General features: G+C 34.9%; 3 protein-coding genes across 3 annotated transcripts; 1 reads left to right on the forward strand and 2 right to left on the reverse strand.

Moving 5' to 3' along the window:
- The first annotated feature begins 651 nt into the window (after positions 1-651).
- LOC109179361 (methylesterase 17-like) lies at positions 652-2817 on the forward strand. Its single transcript, XM_019328862.1, has 4 exons — positions 652-971; positions 1313-1453; positions 2147-2290; positions 2381-2817. Exons 1-4 carry the CDS (start codon positions 699-701, stop codon positions 2666-2668), a joined length of 846 nt encoding a protein of 281 aa, XP_019184407.1. The 5' UTR covers positions 652-698; the 3' UTR covers positions 2669-2817.
- A 5352-nt stretch (positions 2818-8169) lies between these two features.
- Positions 8170-9647, reverse strand: LOC109179317. Its single transcript, XM_019328822.1, has 3 exons — positions 8831-9647; positions 8279-8469; positions 8170-8175 (listed from the first exon to the last, which is right to left on the reverse strand). Exons 1-3 carry the CDS (start codon positions 9645-9647, stop codon positions 8170-8172), a joined length of 1014 nt encoding a protein of 337 aa, XP_019184367.1.
- Positions 9648-9779: 132 nt separating this feature from the next.
- Positions 9780-11656, reverse strand: LOC109179318. Its single transcript, XM_019328823.1, has 2 exons — positions 10955-11656; positions 9780-10718 (listed from the first exon to the last, which is right to left on the reverse strand). The coding sequence occupies exons 1-2, from the start codon at positions 11654-11656 to the stop codon at positions 9780-9782; spliced, it is 1641 nt and encodes a 546-aa protein (XP_019184368.1).
- Between the last annotated feature and the right edge of the window lie 3243 nt (positions 11657-14899).

A 14899-nucleotide genomic window follows, 5' to 3' on the forward strand; every position in this document is an offset into this window, starting at 1 on the left:
ATTTTTGTCGTTTACTTTTACATACTACTACTTATCTACTTTCACTTATTTATCAACCCACCTTATGACCTTAGACAATAAAGAATCACAATGAAATAAACTAATCGAAGTTACCTATAGGCGTTACGTAATGCTCAGAATCAAACTTATAACCTTATGACTACCAAGTCAACAGTCTAACAAACTTGGTTTAAGTTGCTTCAAAATTCAAATAATTTTAGACTTCATAAATGGACAATAATTAAATTTGAACATAGTTTGTTAAAATAAATTAATATTTTTCAAAAAAGAGTAAAATATTTCATGAACATAGTAATCATCGTATAATGACATACGTAATGATAATTTAAAAAATGTTATACCCAAATTGTAACTAAAAAATATAATGAACATCACAACGTCGCGTGCTAGATTTATTAATTTATAGAGTCTGGGTTCGAAACTTGATGTTTATATTTTTTTTTGTGTGCCATTATGTATTAAGTTGTGTGCCTGTATTAATTTGTTGTGTGCCCATTATTTGTCGTCAAAGTCCTCTATATATTGTTGTTCTCATTTGAACTCAAGCCTATATATATATATATATATATATATATATATATATATATATATATATATATATATATATCACAATCATGCATATTAATTAGAAAGCTGGCTGAATTTTGGGAGAGATAGAGAAAGAGAGAGGGAGAGAAATGGGAGAAGAGGTTGTGGAAAAGCAGATATTGGAAGAGAAGATGATCGGAAAAGATGAACTTCACTTTGTTTTAGTACATGGGATTGGTGGTGGCGCCTGGTGCTGGTACAAACTCCGGTGTCTTTTGGAGAACTCCGGCGGCTGCAAAGTTACCTGCCTTGACCTCAAAGCCTCCGGCATCGATCCGGCCGACGCTAACTCCGTCCTCTCTTTCGACGACTACAACAAGCCCCTCATTGATTTCTTGGCTTCTTTACCTCACAATCAACAGGCCAGTCTTCAAAATTCTCATACAAATTTTTGTTTCCAACAGTCAAAAAGTGGTAAAAACAATTTTACCCACATTTAGATAAACTTATTTTTATCAACGGTTAGTAATTTTCAATGTTACTTCAATAATTAGTTAATATTGAAACAAGTTATGCTGTTAAGGTCATCAAAATTGAATTTTTAGATATGGTTGGTCGGAAATTTTCGATCAAGAATCTGTAAAATTCTAATACTTTTATAAAAGATGGGCGTTTTCTTAAAGTTTAATAATCAAATTTAAGATAGCATTTGTTTAATTAATTAATTTGAAGATAATAAATTGTAGGGTGTTAATTATTATAGGTAATACTAGTAGGACATAGCGCAGGAGGATTGAGTGTAACAGATGCAAGTCACAAGTTTCCCCAGAAAATAAGCTTAGCAATTTATGTATCAGCTACAATGTTGAAAACTGGGTTCAATTCCGAACAAGACATCAAAGATGTAAGTATTATTATTAATTTTTTTTTTTGAATGTTATTGGCTCTATTACATTATAATATCTGTTCATATACTTTCTTAACCTACTAAAACACAAAAACACCTCTACTGAAGCTCGAACTCACAACCTTCCAAATAGAAGTCCAACCCAGATACCATTAAACCACATAGTCCTGGTATTATTATTATTAATTATTATTATAGTTTTCTGCATATATCATGGTCATTATCATGCATGATTAATTTGGTGCCTCCACCCAACAACAACTTGCAGAAAACATGCTTACGTTACATATATATATATATATATATATATATATATATATATATATAATGACAAACTTTTTATATTTCTTATTTCTTGTGAATTACTAGTTGATTACATGCATAATACAATAAGATATAATAAAAAGAGTCGGCTGAAAATTAAAAGTAATGTAGTGTAATTAATATGTAATGAGTTAATTCCATAATGTAAGGAGATACAATAAAAAAGAGTCGGTTGAAAATTAAAAGTAATGTAGTGTAATTAATATGTAATGAGTTAATTCCATAATGTAAGGAGATACAATAAAAAAGTCGGTTGAAAAAGTAATTTAATGTAATTAATAAGGAATATGGTTGTCCGGTAGGTTTTGTTTTTGTTTTTTTTAATGATAAGGTAAGTTTATGAGGAGAGTGGGTGCAACATAACAGGGAGTTCCAGACTTGTCTGATTTTGGTGAGGTGTTTGAGGTGTACGATGCTGTGTTTGGACTTGGGTTGACTGAAACTCCGACTAGTCTACTTGTCAAGAAAGAATTTCAACGAGAAATCATCTATCAAATGAGTCCTTGTGAGGTAAGTCAACATCTCATAATTAATATAGAATAGCTATTATTGTTTGTTTTTACTTCAAGACATAATTCAACTTAAATTTGATTAAAATAGGATTCAACATTGGCTGCAATGCTACTCCGACCCGGGCCAATCAAGGCTTTGCTAAATGCTCGTTTTCAAGAGGGGGAGGATGATGTGGAAAGAATTCCTCGGATATATATTAGATCCATGCATGATAATGTAGTTAAGCCCGTGCAGCAAGATGCGATGATCAAGAGGTGGCCGGCGGCAGCCGTGTACACTTTGGAATGTGACCACAGCCCATTTTTCTCAGCTCCGTTCATGCTCTCCGGCCTGCTTCTCAGAGCTGCTACCTCTCTAGGCATGCTGAAATACTAAGATATAATGCATACATTTGAGTGTTGTTTGAGCAAAACTCAAATAAGTTAGCATTTGAGTGAAATCGCAAACTAAAATTGATTGTAGTAATAAACTTAAATGTTTTTAAAGATTAATCTCCGTCGTGTGTTCCGCCGGTGGTTGAAATTTTTTATACAAAGACAGCATAGTAGATGGGCAACCCAACTAAATTGGGCAAACGGTTGACTTGATATTCATACAATTACAAGTTTGACTCTCAACAAAAGCAGCCTATTGGATGACTTTCTTGATTTTTTTTTTGAAAAGCGAATTTCTTGATTTGAGTCTCTTAGTTATGCTTATGAACAACCAAAGCTAGTTTATATGATCTTCTTATGATCTTTTGCCGGCTAGGCGGCTATGGTCACAAAGTGGGATTTACTAATTGCACAACATCAGATAATGACTACGAGTTTCCCTCGACACCAACAAAATATATATATATATATATATATATATATATATATATATATTTATATATATATATATATATATATATAATTCTGGGTTAAAGTTGTGATGTGTCAAAAGTTCGGCAAGGCATAACTTTTGACTTGGTTGTCCGTTTTGGACAAATGTTTTTTTAAAATCGCGTATTTTTTCGAGAACTTCATGTCTTATTAAATACTTTATTAAATGCTTTATAAGAAAAAAATATGAGAACTTCATGTCTTATTAATGAATTTTTAAATTTTTAAATTAAAAAATTGTCCCGTGCATTATTTGATAATCTCTCTTTATAATTGATCAAATTATTTAATTATGGTAAATTAGGGAATAATTAATGATGGTAATAGAAATCCTAGAAGAATATTAGAATTGAAGAATGTTTAATTATTGTGACTCACGGAATACAATACAAGAATATTTAATTATGATTATATTATTATTGTGTGCCTCACGGCCATTATATAGTAACAAAACTTGAAAAGAAACTAATAATAATAATAATAATAATAATAATAATAATAATAATAATAATAATAATAATAATACTAATACTAATAATAATAATAATAATAATAATAATAATAATAATAATAATAATAATATAATATAAGTGGTAAAAATAATATTTAAAAGTAATTAAGTGTTAATAATAATAGTAAGAATATTAACGTAAGAATTATAACATAGAATAAATCGTAATAATTAATAACTATATATAGTCTAGAATTAAATTTGGAATTGTCAGGAAAGTTAAGCGACCTCTGGTGAAATTAACTCTTTATCGATTTAAATATTCTTAATATATTACAACAATTCCATTCTGTGCATCGCACGGGTGAAAATACTAGTATACCTAATAACAAGTTTTGAAATTGGTGGTCTAGTGGATCAAAACATTTGACGGTAAATATGTTACCGGAATATATTAGGAAAGAAGTAGAGCAATTGTATTGCTATGTTCAGATTTCAATATTTTCAGAGTCCCTTACTTGTTACATGAGCTCAACTTTTATACTATGCAATGGTAACGGCTACAATAATGGACACTAACAGCCTCCTAATAAGTGCAACAACTCTCCTCCATAAGTGTCAGGGCTCCTTAGTAATTGTTATGCGCTCTCTTGCATAATTGGTCTTTGATGAGGCGATATTGAACTCTTAGAACCGTTCCACCTCTTCCTATTTCACTCTTGACCATGTTGATTGCTTTGACTATTGTTAGTCTGTTCAAATGTGCTTCGAGTCGGATCCAGTGCTTTGTCCAATTATCCCGTCAGCATGATCCTCGAAATTTATTTTATCTTTTATTTCAAATAGACCTTTGTAACACGTGGTACATTCAAAATTTTTAAAGAGTTAATTGCCATTTTGGTCCATTGACTATGGCGAAAGTATTAAATTAGTCATTGATTATCAATTTTAGTCAATTAAGTATTTTTTTTAAAAGTCCTAAACTATTAATTTTATCCGATTTGATCCTCCGTCAGTTTGGCTGTGAACTGACCGTCTCTTTTGAGGAACAATTTGGTACTTTTGCCAAGTCGAGGGACCAAAACAGTAATTAACTCATTTATTTGTATATAAAAATATAAAATTGTTTAACTTCATTACTTTTTTTTCGGAGTTCAATCTAATAACTCCAATATTTTTTTTCCTAATATACATACATACATACATACATACATACATATATATATATATATATATATATATATATATATATATATATATTTCAACTTTATAATTTCATTTAGTTTTAAACATTTTATTAGAACTCCGTATAAAGATTATCAACGTAGAGAAAAACATATTAAACTTTTTAGCGTTTCAGTCCAAGACATCCTGTGATTCCTATCCTATTTGTTAAGGATGTATTCCAACCAATTATTCTATGTATATTAATTATAGGAATAAGGTTCAAATTGGCCACTGAATGTAATCTGAAAATGCAATTAGGTCACTGAACGAAAAAAAATAACGCAATTAGGCCACTGAACACTCCAAAAACGTGCAATTAGGTCACTGAACACTCCAAATGTATGAAATTTCACCGGATAGCAGGTTACCATCAATTTTAGCAGATTACCTGCTTACGTGATAGCTGAGTTGACATTTTTAATAAATTTTAATAATTACTTTTAAAAAATTAAAAACAAATTAAATAAAAAAAAATTAAACGAAGGCCCACCCCGTCATTTTATTTTATTTTATTTAAAAAATTATTATTAAAAATTATTAAAAATACCAACTCAGCTGCCAAATAAGCAGGTAACCTGCTAAAATTGATGGTAACCTGCTATAAGGTGAAATTGCATACATTTGGAGTGTTCAATGGCCTAATTGCAATTTTTTTTTCTTCGTAGTGACCTAATTGCATTTCCAGGTTACGTTCAGTGGCCAATTTGGACCTTATTCCTTAATTATAATGTGGACACAGATCTAAAACGACATCAACATCTACAAATACAAATATAATAAGAGATAATAAAGTTAGGTCCCTACCTGGAACAAAAATATGTTGGTATAATTGTTTGTTGAAATGAATGATTCATATTATTTTGATTTTAGTATTTTTTTTAAAATTAATTTTCCTATTTTAGCCTCTATTATATTATTTACTTTTCTTAAATTTCCCTACATTCCGTAAGTGTAAACTTTAGTAACGGAATATTCTGTTAACTATTTATTATTTTTAACTTACTCATTGATTTTCATAAGGTCTTTATGTTCGAACTCATCCCAATCAACATTGACATAATTCATAAACATATACTATGAATATGTTAGTGTATTAAAAAAAAAATACAATACAAAATTTAACATGAACTTTGGTCAATTAATTAGAATCACGCATCTGACATTGATGAAACGATACACCTAATTTATAGTATATATTCAACACAGATGAGAAACTATGCCTATTGTCTTTTTGGGAAAGGATGAATTGGTTCTGTTTTTAAAGGTGCACTAGTATTTGTCCCGTGCGATGCACGGTATAAAATTTAAGTATTTTTATTGTTGATAAAATTCAAACCCCAATCACTAAAATTAATTATGAAATGTTACTTTTTTTTTTTTATATAATACTAAATTGGTTGTTATATTAAAACATTACAACATACTATTAGCATATATTATAAAGCATTGTGTTATTAGATATCACATGATATTTTAAAATTTTACATTTAAATAATATATATATATATATATATATATATATATATATATAACATAATTCAAAATTAATAAATTAAACTATATACAGTAAATAAATGATTCTTTATTTTTTCCCAAGACATTTAAAACTCATTGTGATTAATAACCACAATTAATCTAGCAATTAAGGTTATACCATGGAATGATGCCATTTCATTTAGGCGGGAAAATGACATGGCAAAAACATTTTGCTATTATATAGAGTAAGATTGCATCAAGATACTAAAATTGCAGTGAATCAGAAGAAAAATTATAATGAGATCCCCAACATGTATCACCAGGACATTGGGGATACATGTTAGGGATCTCATTATAAAAAAAATGATTAAAATTAAAATAAATTATAAAATTGGAAAAATATATATTTTAGGAAAATAATATTGGAGTTATTAGATTCAACTAAAAAAAATGGAAGTACTGAAATTAAACAATTTTATATACCAATTTGGTACTTTCGCCGTAGTCGATGGACCAAAACAGTAATTAACTCTTTTTAAAATTACAAATACAATTTTGATACATTTTGAGAGAGCTTTAAGAGAGAGAAATGTATTTTTTTAGTACTACTCCATAATATAGTATTTGTTCACATAATACTTTCTCAACCTGTTGAAGCACAAAGAGTCAATATTGCTCCCACTGAGGCTGTTGAAGCACAAAGAGTCAATATTGCTCCCACTGAAGCTCAAACATATGACCTCTCATTTGGAGAATCACTTCATGCCATTTGAAATATGAAAATATCTCTAAAAGTTTTTGTGCACCGCGAGGAAAATGGCCACAAATTATTTTGTTGATCCGGGTCTACCTTGCAAGGTGGACCCGAATCCAAATGTTTACAATTTATATATTAAATGTTCATAATTTATCTTTAAAATTTCATAATTTGTATACTACGAACACACAATGTTAACATATATGTAATTTATTACTTTGTTTTGTATTCATAAGTTCCTTTCAAATACTGCAGTCTACTGTCACATTTGATGACCGTATTGTATTCACAAATTCCCTTCTACAGTTGTTATGTCTTTTAACTTAGAAACACAATTTATATTCTAGAATTTCACAATTCCAATAGTAAAAACATACAATTTATACGTCGTTTAAGACCATAGTTCACATTGCAAGGTGGACTCTACTCTATGGTTTAACAACTCGAAGATGGCAAGCTTGGCTAGATTGGGGAATATGGATTGCGGGTCAATAATATGGGTCAAAGTACGTATTGGGTTGTTGGCTATTGCATTGCTTCGAAAATGCAATCGTAATGTCATAGAAATGCACTAATACAGACATACAGTCATCACTCATCATTCATCAAATATCAAAATAAATAATCAAATGCTTTATGCTTTGATTAGAAATTCAGTGCATAATAAGGAGTGTTCCTTGCTGCAAGAATAAGAACTTTTTCATCATTATGTCCAACACCCCAAAATGCAACACAATCAAGTAAAATCAGTGAAATTATGCAGCAAATTAAAGTATCAAATCTGTTGTACAAGGAGCTCGATTTTTATGCGTCTTCAAGCTTCACTCTCATTGCCCTCACCATGTTGGCCACATAATGAATCAATTTCATCTATGAAAATAATGGAAGGATCGGAGCACAAGTGTTTTAGTAAAAAATTGACACAAGTGACAATCTAACTATTTGATTCATTCTCTCGAAATATTCAAAGCATATTTTTAAATGTTCATCAGATACTACTTTAATCATTTGCCCGTGCACCCACTTATACTGGAACTTAAGTAACGTTCTTTTTTTTTTAACTGCGGCCTTCTCCTCAAGACTGCAGCTTTCAATCTCTTCATGCCTAGAACAAACATTTTGATCTTCAAAATTTCACCCATATGTTCAACTTTGATAACCCACGGCATCATCGTAGGTTGGACTTTGATAAGCAACGTGTTGCTAACCAGATTTCCCACAATGGAAACGCCGGAGAAGCGGCCGGAGTAGTAGGCGGGGGAAGCAGTCATCCCCGCCGCATCTGTCCTTCCCAAATCCGCCGGCATAATGTTCTCCTCCGCCGATGGCAATGCATCATCGTTATCGTTATTATCATTATACATGATGACTAAGTTTTCTGGAAATTCACGGCGGATGACTGTATTTATACAAGAAGAATAACCTCCCTTAACAAACTTCTAGTGCTGGACGAATTCTGGTAAAAGTAGAGTCCTAGTTTATTAAGAGTACTAAAGTTAAAGAAGATCAGAGTTGCAATTAAATTATGGCCTTGTTTGGTAAAAAATTGGCCTATAGGTCAATTTTGACTTATTTAACTATTATTAATTATTAATTGTTTTTTTTTTTTTTGAAAAATTTTATGATACTTCATTAAAAGTAGGCCGAAATAATATCCGGTGGGAGCAGATCCCAATACATAGTTGCAGTCTGCTGATAAGCCGTAGTAGCTAAAGCATGAGCTAAATGGTTCTCTACTCTAGGAATAAAATGAAACGAACAAGACTGAAACGAAGATGCAATAAGCCTGCAAGTGTCAATGGCATAGCCTAGATATGTGCGCAGCACAATAGTTGGTGTAGTAAGATAGCGATGTAGTGTCAGGCAGTCCGTATAAACCTGAACATTCTGCTCACCCCGATCCTTCAACCATGATAGAGCTTCTTTACATGCGAGCACCTCTGCCATAAGTGGAGAGGAGCATCCTTGTAGTGGTCCACTGAATGCCGAAACATATCCCCCATCCGTGTCTAGTAAGAGCACCCCCAAAGCAGCTTGTCCTGTCTCCTGCAAATATCCCCCGTCTACACGGCATATGCGCCTTGGCGGTCCAGGCGGCTCGGCAGCGGAGGGTTCTGGCGCATGGGGGTTGGCGTTCCCTTGGAACGGATTTGGCGTGGTTGTGAGCGTGGTGGGCGGTACTGTGGGCTGCTGCGGGTGCGCCCGAGTCCAAGCCAGCTTGGCAGCAGCGGCTATTTTGAGGACCACCTCCGGTCGTGGTAATGTTGCTTCCCATACGGCCTTGTTCCTTGCTCTCCATATATTGTAAAGTATTGCTACTGCATAGAATATCCCATAAAAGTCTAGAACATTTAGAAGTTCATCAAACCAAACATAAAAAATATTTGTGATTATATTTGGAATTGTGAGGTTAGATTTATCCCAAATGTTCCTTGCAAAATCACACAACACCAAAGCATGCATTGTGTCTTCTTGAGATAATCCACACATGGCACATCGTGGATCCACATCCACCCTCTTTATAAGCAAGTTTGTAGTAGTGGGCAATATATCACTAATGGCTCTCCATAGAAACATTCTCCATTTTGGGGGGATTTTTAATTTCCATAGGGATAACCATTTTGTAAATACCCCATCCGTGTGTTGATAATTTCCCATTACTAGCCTATATCCACTTTTAACAGTATACTCTCCTCTTAAGTCCCCATGCTAGTACCAAGTATCATTATATTCCGGGGAGATGGGTATTTTCACAATTTCCGCCACATCACTAGGTTGAAATAAATCAATTAAGATTGAGGGATCCCAGACACCAGTTTGCTGATCTATCAAACCTGCCACCTTGGCTTCCTTCAACTGTATTGGTATTTCTGTTTGTATCATTGGGTCGTGGTCCCTTCGTAGCCATGGGTGGGTCCATATGAATGTAGACTCCCCATTACCAATTCTGCGCCTGACCCCACCACAAATAATACTCTTTGCTGCCATGATACTCCGCCAGTAGAAACTGAGATTATTTCCCACCTGTGCATCAAAGAACGATCCTCTCGGAAAATACCGGGCCTTATACACACGTGCCACAAGAGAGTCAGACTTAGTCAACATTCTCCACGCCTGCTTTCCTAGCATTGCTAGATTAAATGCTCGCAAATCTTTAAATCCTAGCCCACCATATTTCTTTGGTACACATAAATTATCCCATGCCTTCCAGTGTATTCGCCTGTCAGTTCCAGAATCCCACCAGTAGCGATTCATCGTCATTTCTATCGTCGTACACACTGATACAGGTAACAAGAAAACACTCATTGAAAACGTAGGCATAGATTGTGCTACAGTTTTCAAAAGAATTTCCTTCCCTGCCTGTGATAGCAGTTTTTTATTCCATGATCCAATCCTTTGACGGATTTTATCCTCCACATACGCAAAAACTGCTTTCTTGTGCCTTCCAATAAAAGAGGGGAGTCCCAAATATTTGCCATAATTCGGTGCATGTGCCACACCCAAAATCTGAGCCACAATTTGTCTATCCTCATCACTAGTATTTCTGCTATAACATATATTTGATTTGTGATAATTTACTGCCTGCCCGGATAAATTCTCATAAATAGATAGACACCTTTTAACCTCAGTTGCTTCCTCCGCCTTGGCCTTAAAAAACAGTAGACTATCATCTGCAAATAATAAGTGAGAAATCGGGGGGGGGGGGGGGAGGGGGGGGGGGCTCCTCTTGCTACCCTGCAACCATGTATTGATCCCACATTATGTGCCTGCTGCAACATCAAAGACAGACCCTCTGCACAAATAATAAATAAATATGGGGACAAAGGATCCCCTTGCCTTATTCCACGAGTGGGTATAATAGGATCACATCTTAATCCATTCACCTGAATATTATATGAGACAGAGGTCACACACTTCATAATCAACTCCACCCAACCAGCATGAAATCCCAGCGCCAACATCATCCTTCGTAAGAAGGGCCATTCTACCCGATCATATGCTTTCGCCATGTCTAGTTTAAGGACACTCCATCCCCCCACTCCACATTGTTTCCTATTCAGAAAATGCCCCACCTCTGCAGCTAATAGTATATTATCCGTTATTAATCTATCCGGGATAAATGCGCTTTGTGACTCAGATATTACTCCTTCCATTAACGGCTTCATTCTATTAGCCAGCATTTTTGCCATAACTCTATAGACCACATTACTGAGGGCTATAGGCCGCAAATCAGTGACATACTCCGGGGTTTTCTTCTTAGGGATTAGAAAAATATTAGTCTCAGTCAACCCAGGCGGGAAATCACAGGACTCAACACAATTAATTATAAAGCTCGCCACATCACCCCCAACCACATCCCAAATATGTTGGTAAAAACCTGAATTCATTCCATCCGGACCTGGTGCCTTGTCCGGGAACATCGCAAACAGTGCACTCTTAACCTCATCCAGCTCAAATGGACGTAACAAAAACTCATTCTGTGCCTGCGTGATTCGCGGGACAATTCCCTCAAAGAAATCCTCCTCAGTTCCCGGGGTTCCAGCAGAGAAAAAACACTTATAATATTGTAGGATAATATTTTTCATAAGTTCGAGGTCGTGTGCGTCAACATCTACGGGCACGAATATCATCCGGAAATTGGCAGGTTTTGAGGGTCAAGTTACACCAATTTTCGGTACTGTGTTCGGCACCTACGGGCACGAATGTTAAGCACCTTTTCTTCTCAAAATTCTGCTCCTACTCCTTTCTTGCTATTGTGTTCTGCCCGTGCTCTTGTTCGCCGGGTTCGTTCGTTTGGGTGCTCAAACGTCGAACCGTTCTACGTTTTATCATGGGAAACCTAGGCCACAACGCTCCTAGGACTTTTGGGAGGTGGCAAATAAGGTTTTAGGGAAAGAAAGGCACCTCGCCTAACTCGTACTTTCTTCTTTCTTCCTTCTCCTTCTTTCTTGTTTTGGATTATACTCTAAGAAAAAATCCTTTCTACTTTCTTGTTGTTTGGAGTTATAATCTTAGGATTATAACTCCATTTTGGTTGATATATATTGGTATATCTTTTCATAGATATATATGTATATATAACTTTGGATCCGTTTTATATATATTTGTATGTATATATATATATATATATATATATATATATATATATATATATTTCGGATATTATATCCAATAATATTTTATATATATTTTCGAGTGTATATATAAATATTATTTTTGGGATATTAAATCGATTTTGGTTCATTATCACCAACAGTGAGCACGTGCGCACATTGCAAGGTTGACACGGTTCAATATCCAAAATTTTTATATTATAGATTCATAATTTCTGTACTGTAGATCCATAATTTCTATATTGTAGATTCATAAAATTTATACTTTAGATTCATAATTTCTAAACCGTAGATTCATAATTTAAATACAGTAGATTCTAAACCTTACATCTCATTCTAATTGTGTTATGATTCGATTTATAATGTCCATCTAATTACATTGTATCTTGAATTAATTATAAATATGGCCCTGTTTGGTAAATGGTTGTTAGTTGATTATGTCAATTAGATGGTATAAATATTTGATAACATTAGTTGTTGTAGAAATATGTTTATAAATTAGCTGTTAGTTGATAGCTGCTAAGGGTGTCAAAGTGGGTCGAAGCCCGCGGGTTAGCCCGCATCCGCCCCGTGGTGCTATCGTTATATCCTACACCACGGCGCACATAGCACTGTGCGCCGGGCGCCTCCCAAAACGACGTCGTTTTGGGGTCGTGTTGGGAGGCGCGATAGGAAGTTGCTGGGATTATGTGTATTTGTTCACAACGTTATGTGTATTTGTTTACAACGTTATGTGTATTGGTTCATACAGTTATGTGTATTTTTTTATACAATTATGTACATTCTTTTTATACAATTATGTACATCCGAATCAGAAAATTTGTGTGTATTATGTTAAGAGTTGATGTGTATTATGTTAAAAGTTTATGTTTATTATGTATTATGTTAGATTATGTGTATTATCTTTTAAAAAGAGTATGTATATTTTGTTATATAATTATGTACATTCTTGAATAGCGGGTTTTTTTTAAAGAAAAAACTACTGTCATTCACTGGGGCGGGAAATTTCAAAAAAAAAATAAATTAAAACGACGTCGTTTTGCATCTGGGCGCATAGTGCAACGCGCGCCGAGGTGTAGGATATAAATTGCCCCCGTGGTGGGGCGGGTTAGGACCGTAGGAAATTAGGCCCGTGAAAATGCGGGCCAAACGGGTCTGGCCCGCGGATGGCTAAAGCCCGCGCGGGCCAGGCCATATTTTAAAAAAATAAAAATTATATATATATATATATATATATATATATATATATATATATATAATATCTTCATTCATAGGCAGTGTGTAGATCTGACCCATCTAAGAGTGCGCAGAAGGGAGAATTCCAATTAATTCAATAATCCTTCGCCAATTCTTAATTCAATAATTCTTAGAGTACGCAGTTCTCCGGTTCTCCCGTCCTCGTCTCGCCTCCAACTCTAGGAAACAATTACGAATTACCAAAACTAAATCATCAATTCATACATATTTATGAATTGCTAAATCGCTTCCAACTCCAGCAAACATAATATTTATATATGTATTATACATAGCTGGGGGCTGTAGAGGGAAAACCTGAAGCCGAGAGAGAAATAGAGTGTGTCGTTGAACCCTAGCTTTGATCACCCTTCCGCAATTCTACTTAACGCGCGGTATCGATTGGTGAGATTTGGGCGAGGTTGATGGATTTTATTGAAGTTTTCGGTGCATTGAGGTGTATCATACACCGTGAGGATGCGAAAAAACAACCAATAAATAGCGACATATTTCAAGCGGTTTTAACATGTTTATATGTTATTTACTGTTTTATTTTTAAATTGAACTGATGACCCGCGGGCCAGCCCTTGAGACCCGCAAGGCCGCATGGGACGGGCTTGGACTGTGTAGTTCCAAGCCCGCCAAATTAAAAGCCCGCGATGGGGCGGGTCGACCCGCATTGACACCCCTAATAGCTGTTTAGTATAATTTTTTTTCTGAAAAAGTTTCTTAGAGTAGCTTTTTAAATTTTAGCATTTTAAGGTTGCAAAAAGCTAATTAACCAAACACTTATATTGATATTTTAACTAAATCAAACAATTAATAATAGTTAATTTAATTTTATTTATTTATTAACTTCTCTCTGCCTAGGGTTTCTAGGTTCTCCGGTCGTTTCTTCGACGTTTCTTCACGGACGAGTTCCGATTGCGACAACGACAGCCAGCGACGTTCATCCCTGCATGCTAGATGGTTTCGACGACAACTGAACCGGATGTGGCTGGCCTGACGGCCAAGTGGGCTGATATCGTGCTCCAGGAGGAAGCCACGGCGTTTCTGCCGGATGAAGGGGACGGTGCCAAGGAGGGGGGCGGCGAGGTGGAGGAGAGTTTGGGGGGTGGTGGGAAAGTTCTTGACACGAAAGCTAGTCAGGTTGGAATTTATGAGTCAGGTCCTGGCATCGGTGTGGCAGCCGGTGAGCTGGGTTGAGGCAACGGAGGTTGAGCCTGGTCATTTCCTGTTTGTTTTTCATCATGTAACGGACATAGAACGAGTTCTGAACGAGGGGCCCTGGTCTTTTGATAACAGTACGCTCGTGTGTAAATAGGTCCCTGATGGAGTTATGCCGGTTGATGTAGTGTTAGATACGGTGGATTTATGGGTCCAACTGCATGGACTGCCGAATGGATATTCGTCTAGTCGGATTCTGGAACAAATTGGAAATTTCTTGGGTACGTTTGTGAAATTTGATGATCGCTTCGACAA

This window comes from Ipomoea nil, unplaced genomic scaffold (assembly GCF_001879475.1).
Source record: "Ipomoea nil cultivar Tokyo-kokei standard unplaced genomic scaffold, Asagao_1.1 scaffold0900, whole genome shotgun sequence".
NCBI classification, from domain to species: Eukaryota; Viridiplantae; Streptophyta; class Magnoliopsida; order Solanales; family Convolvulaceae; genus Ipomoea; species Ipomoea nil.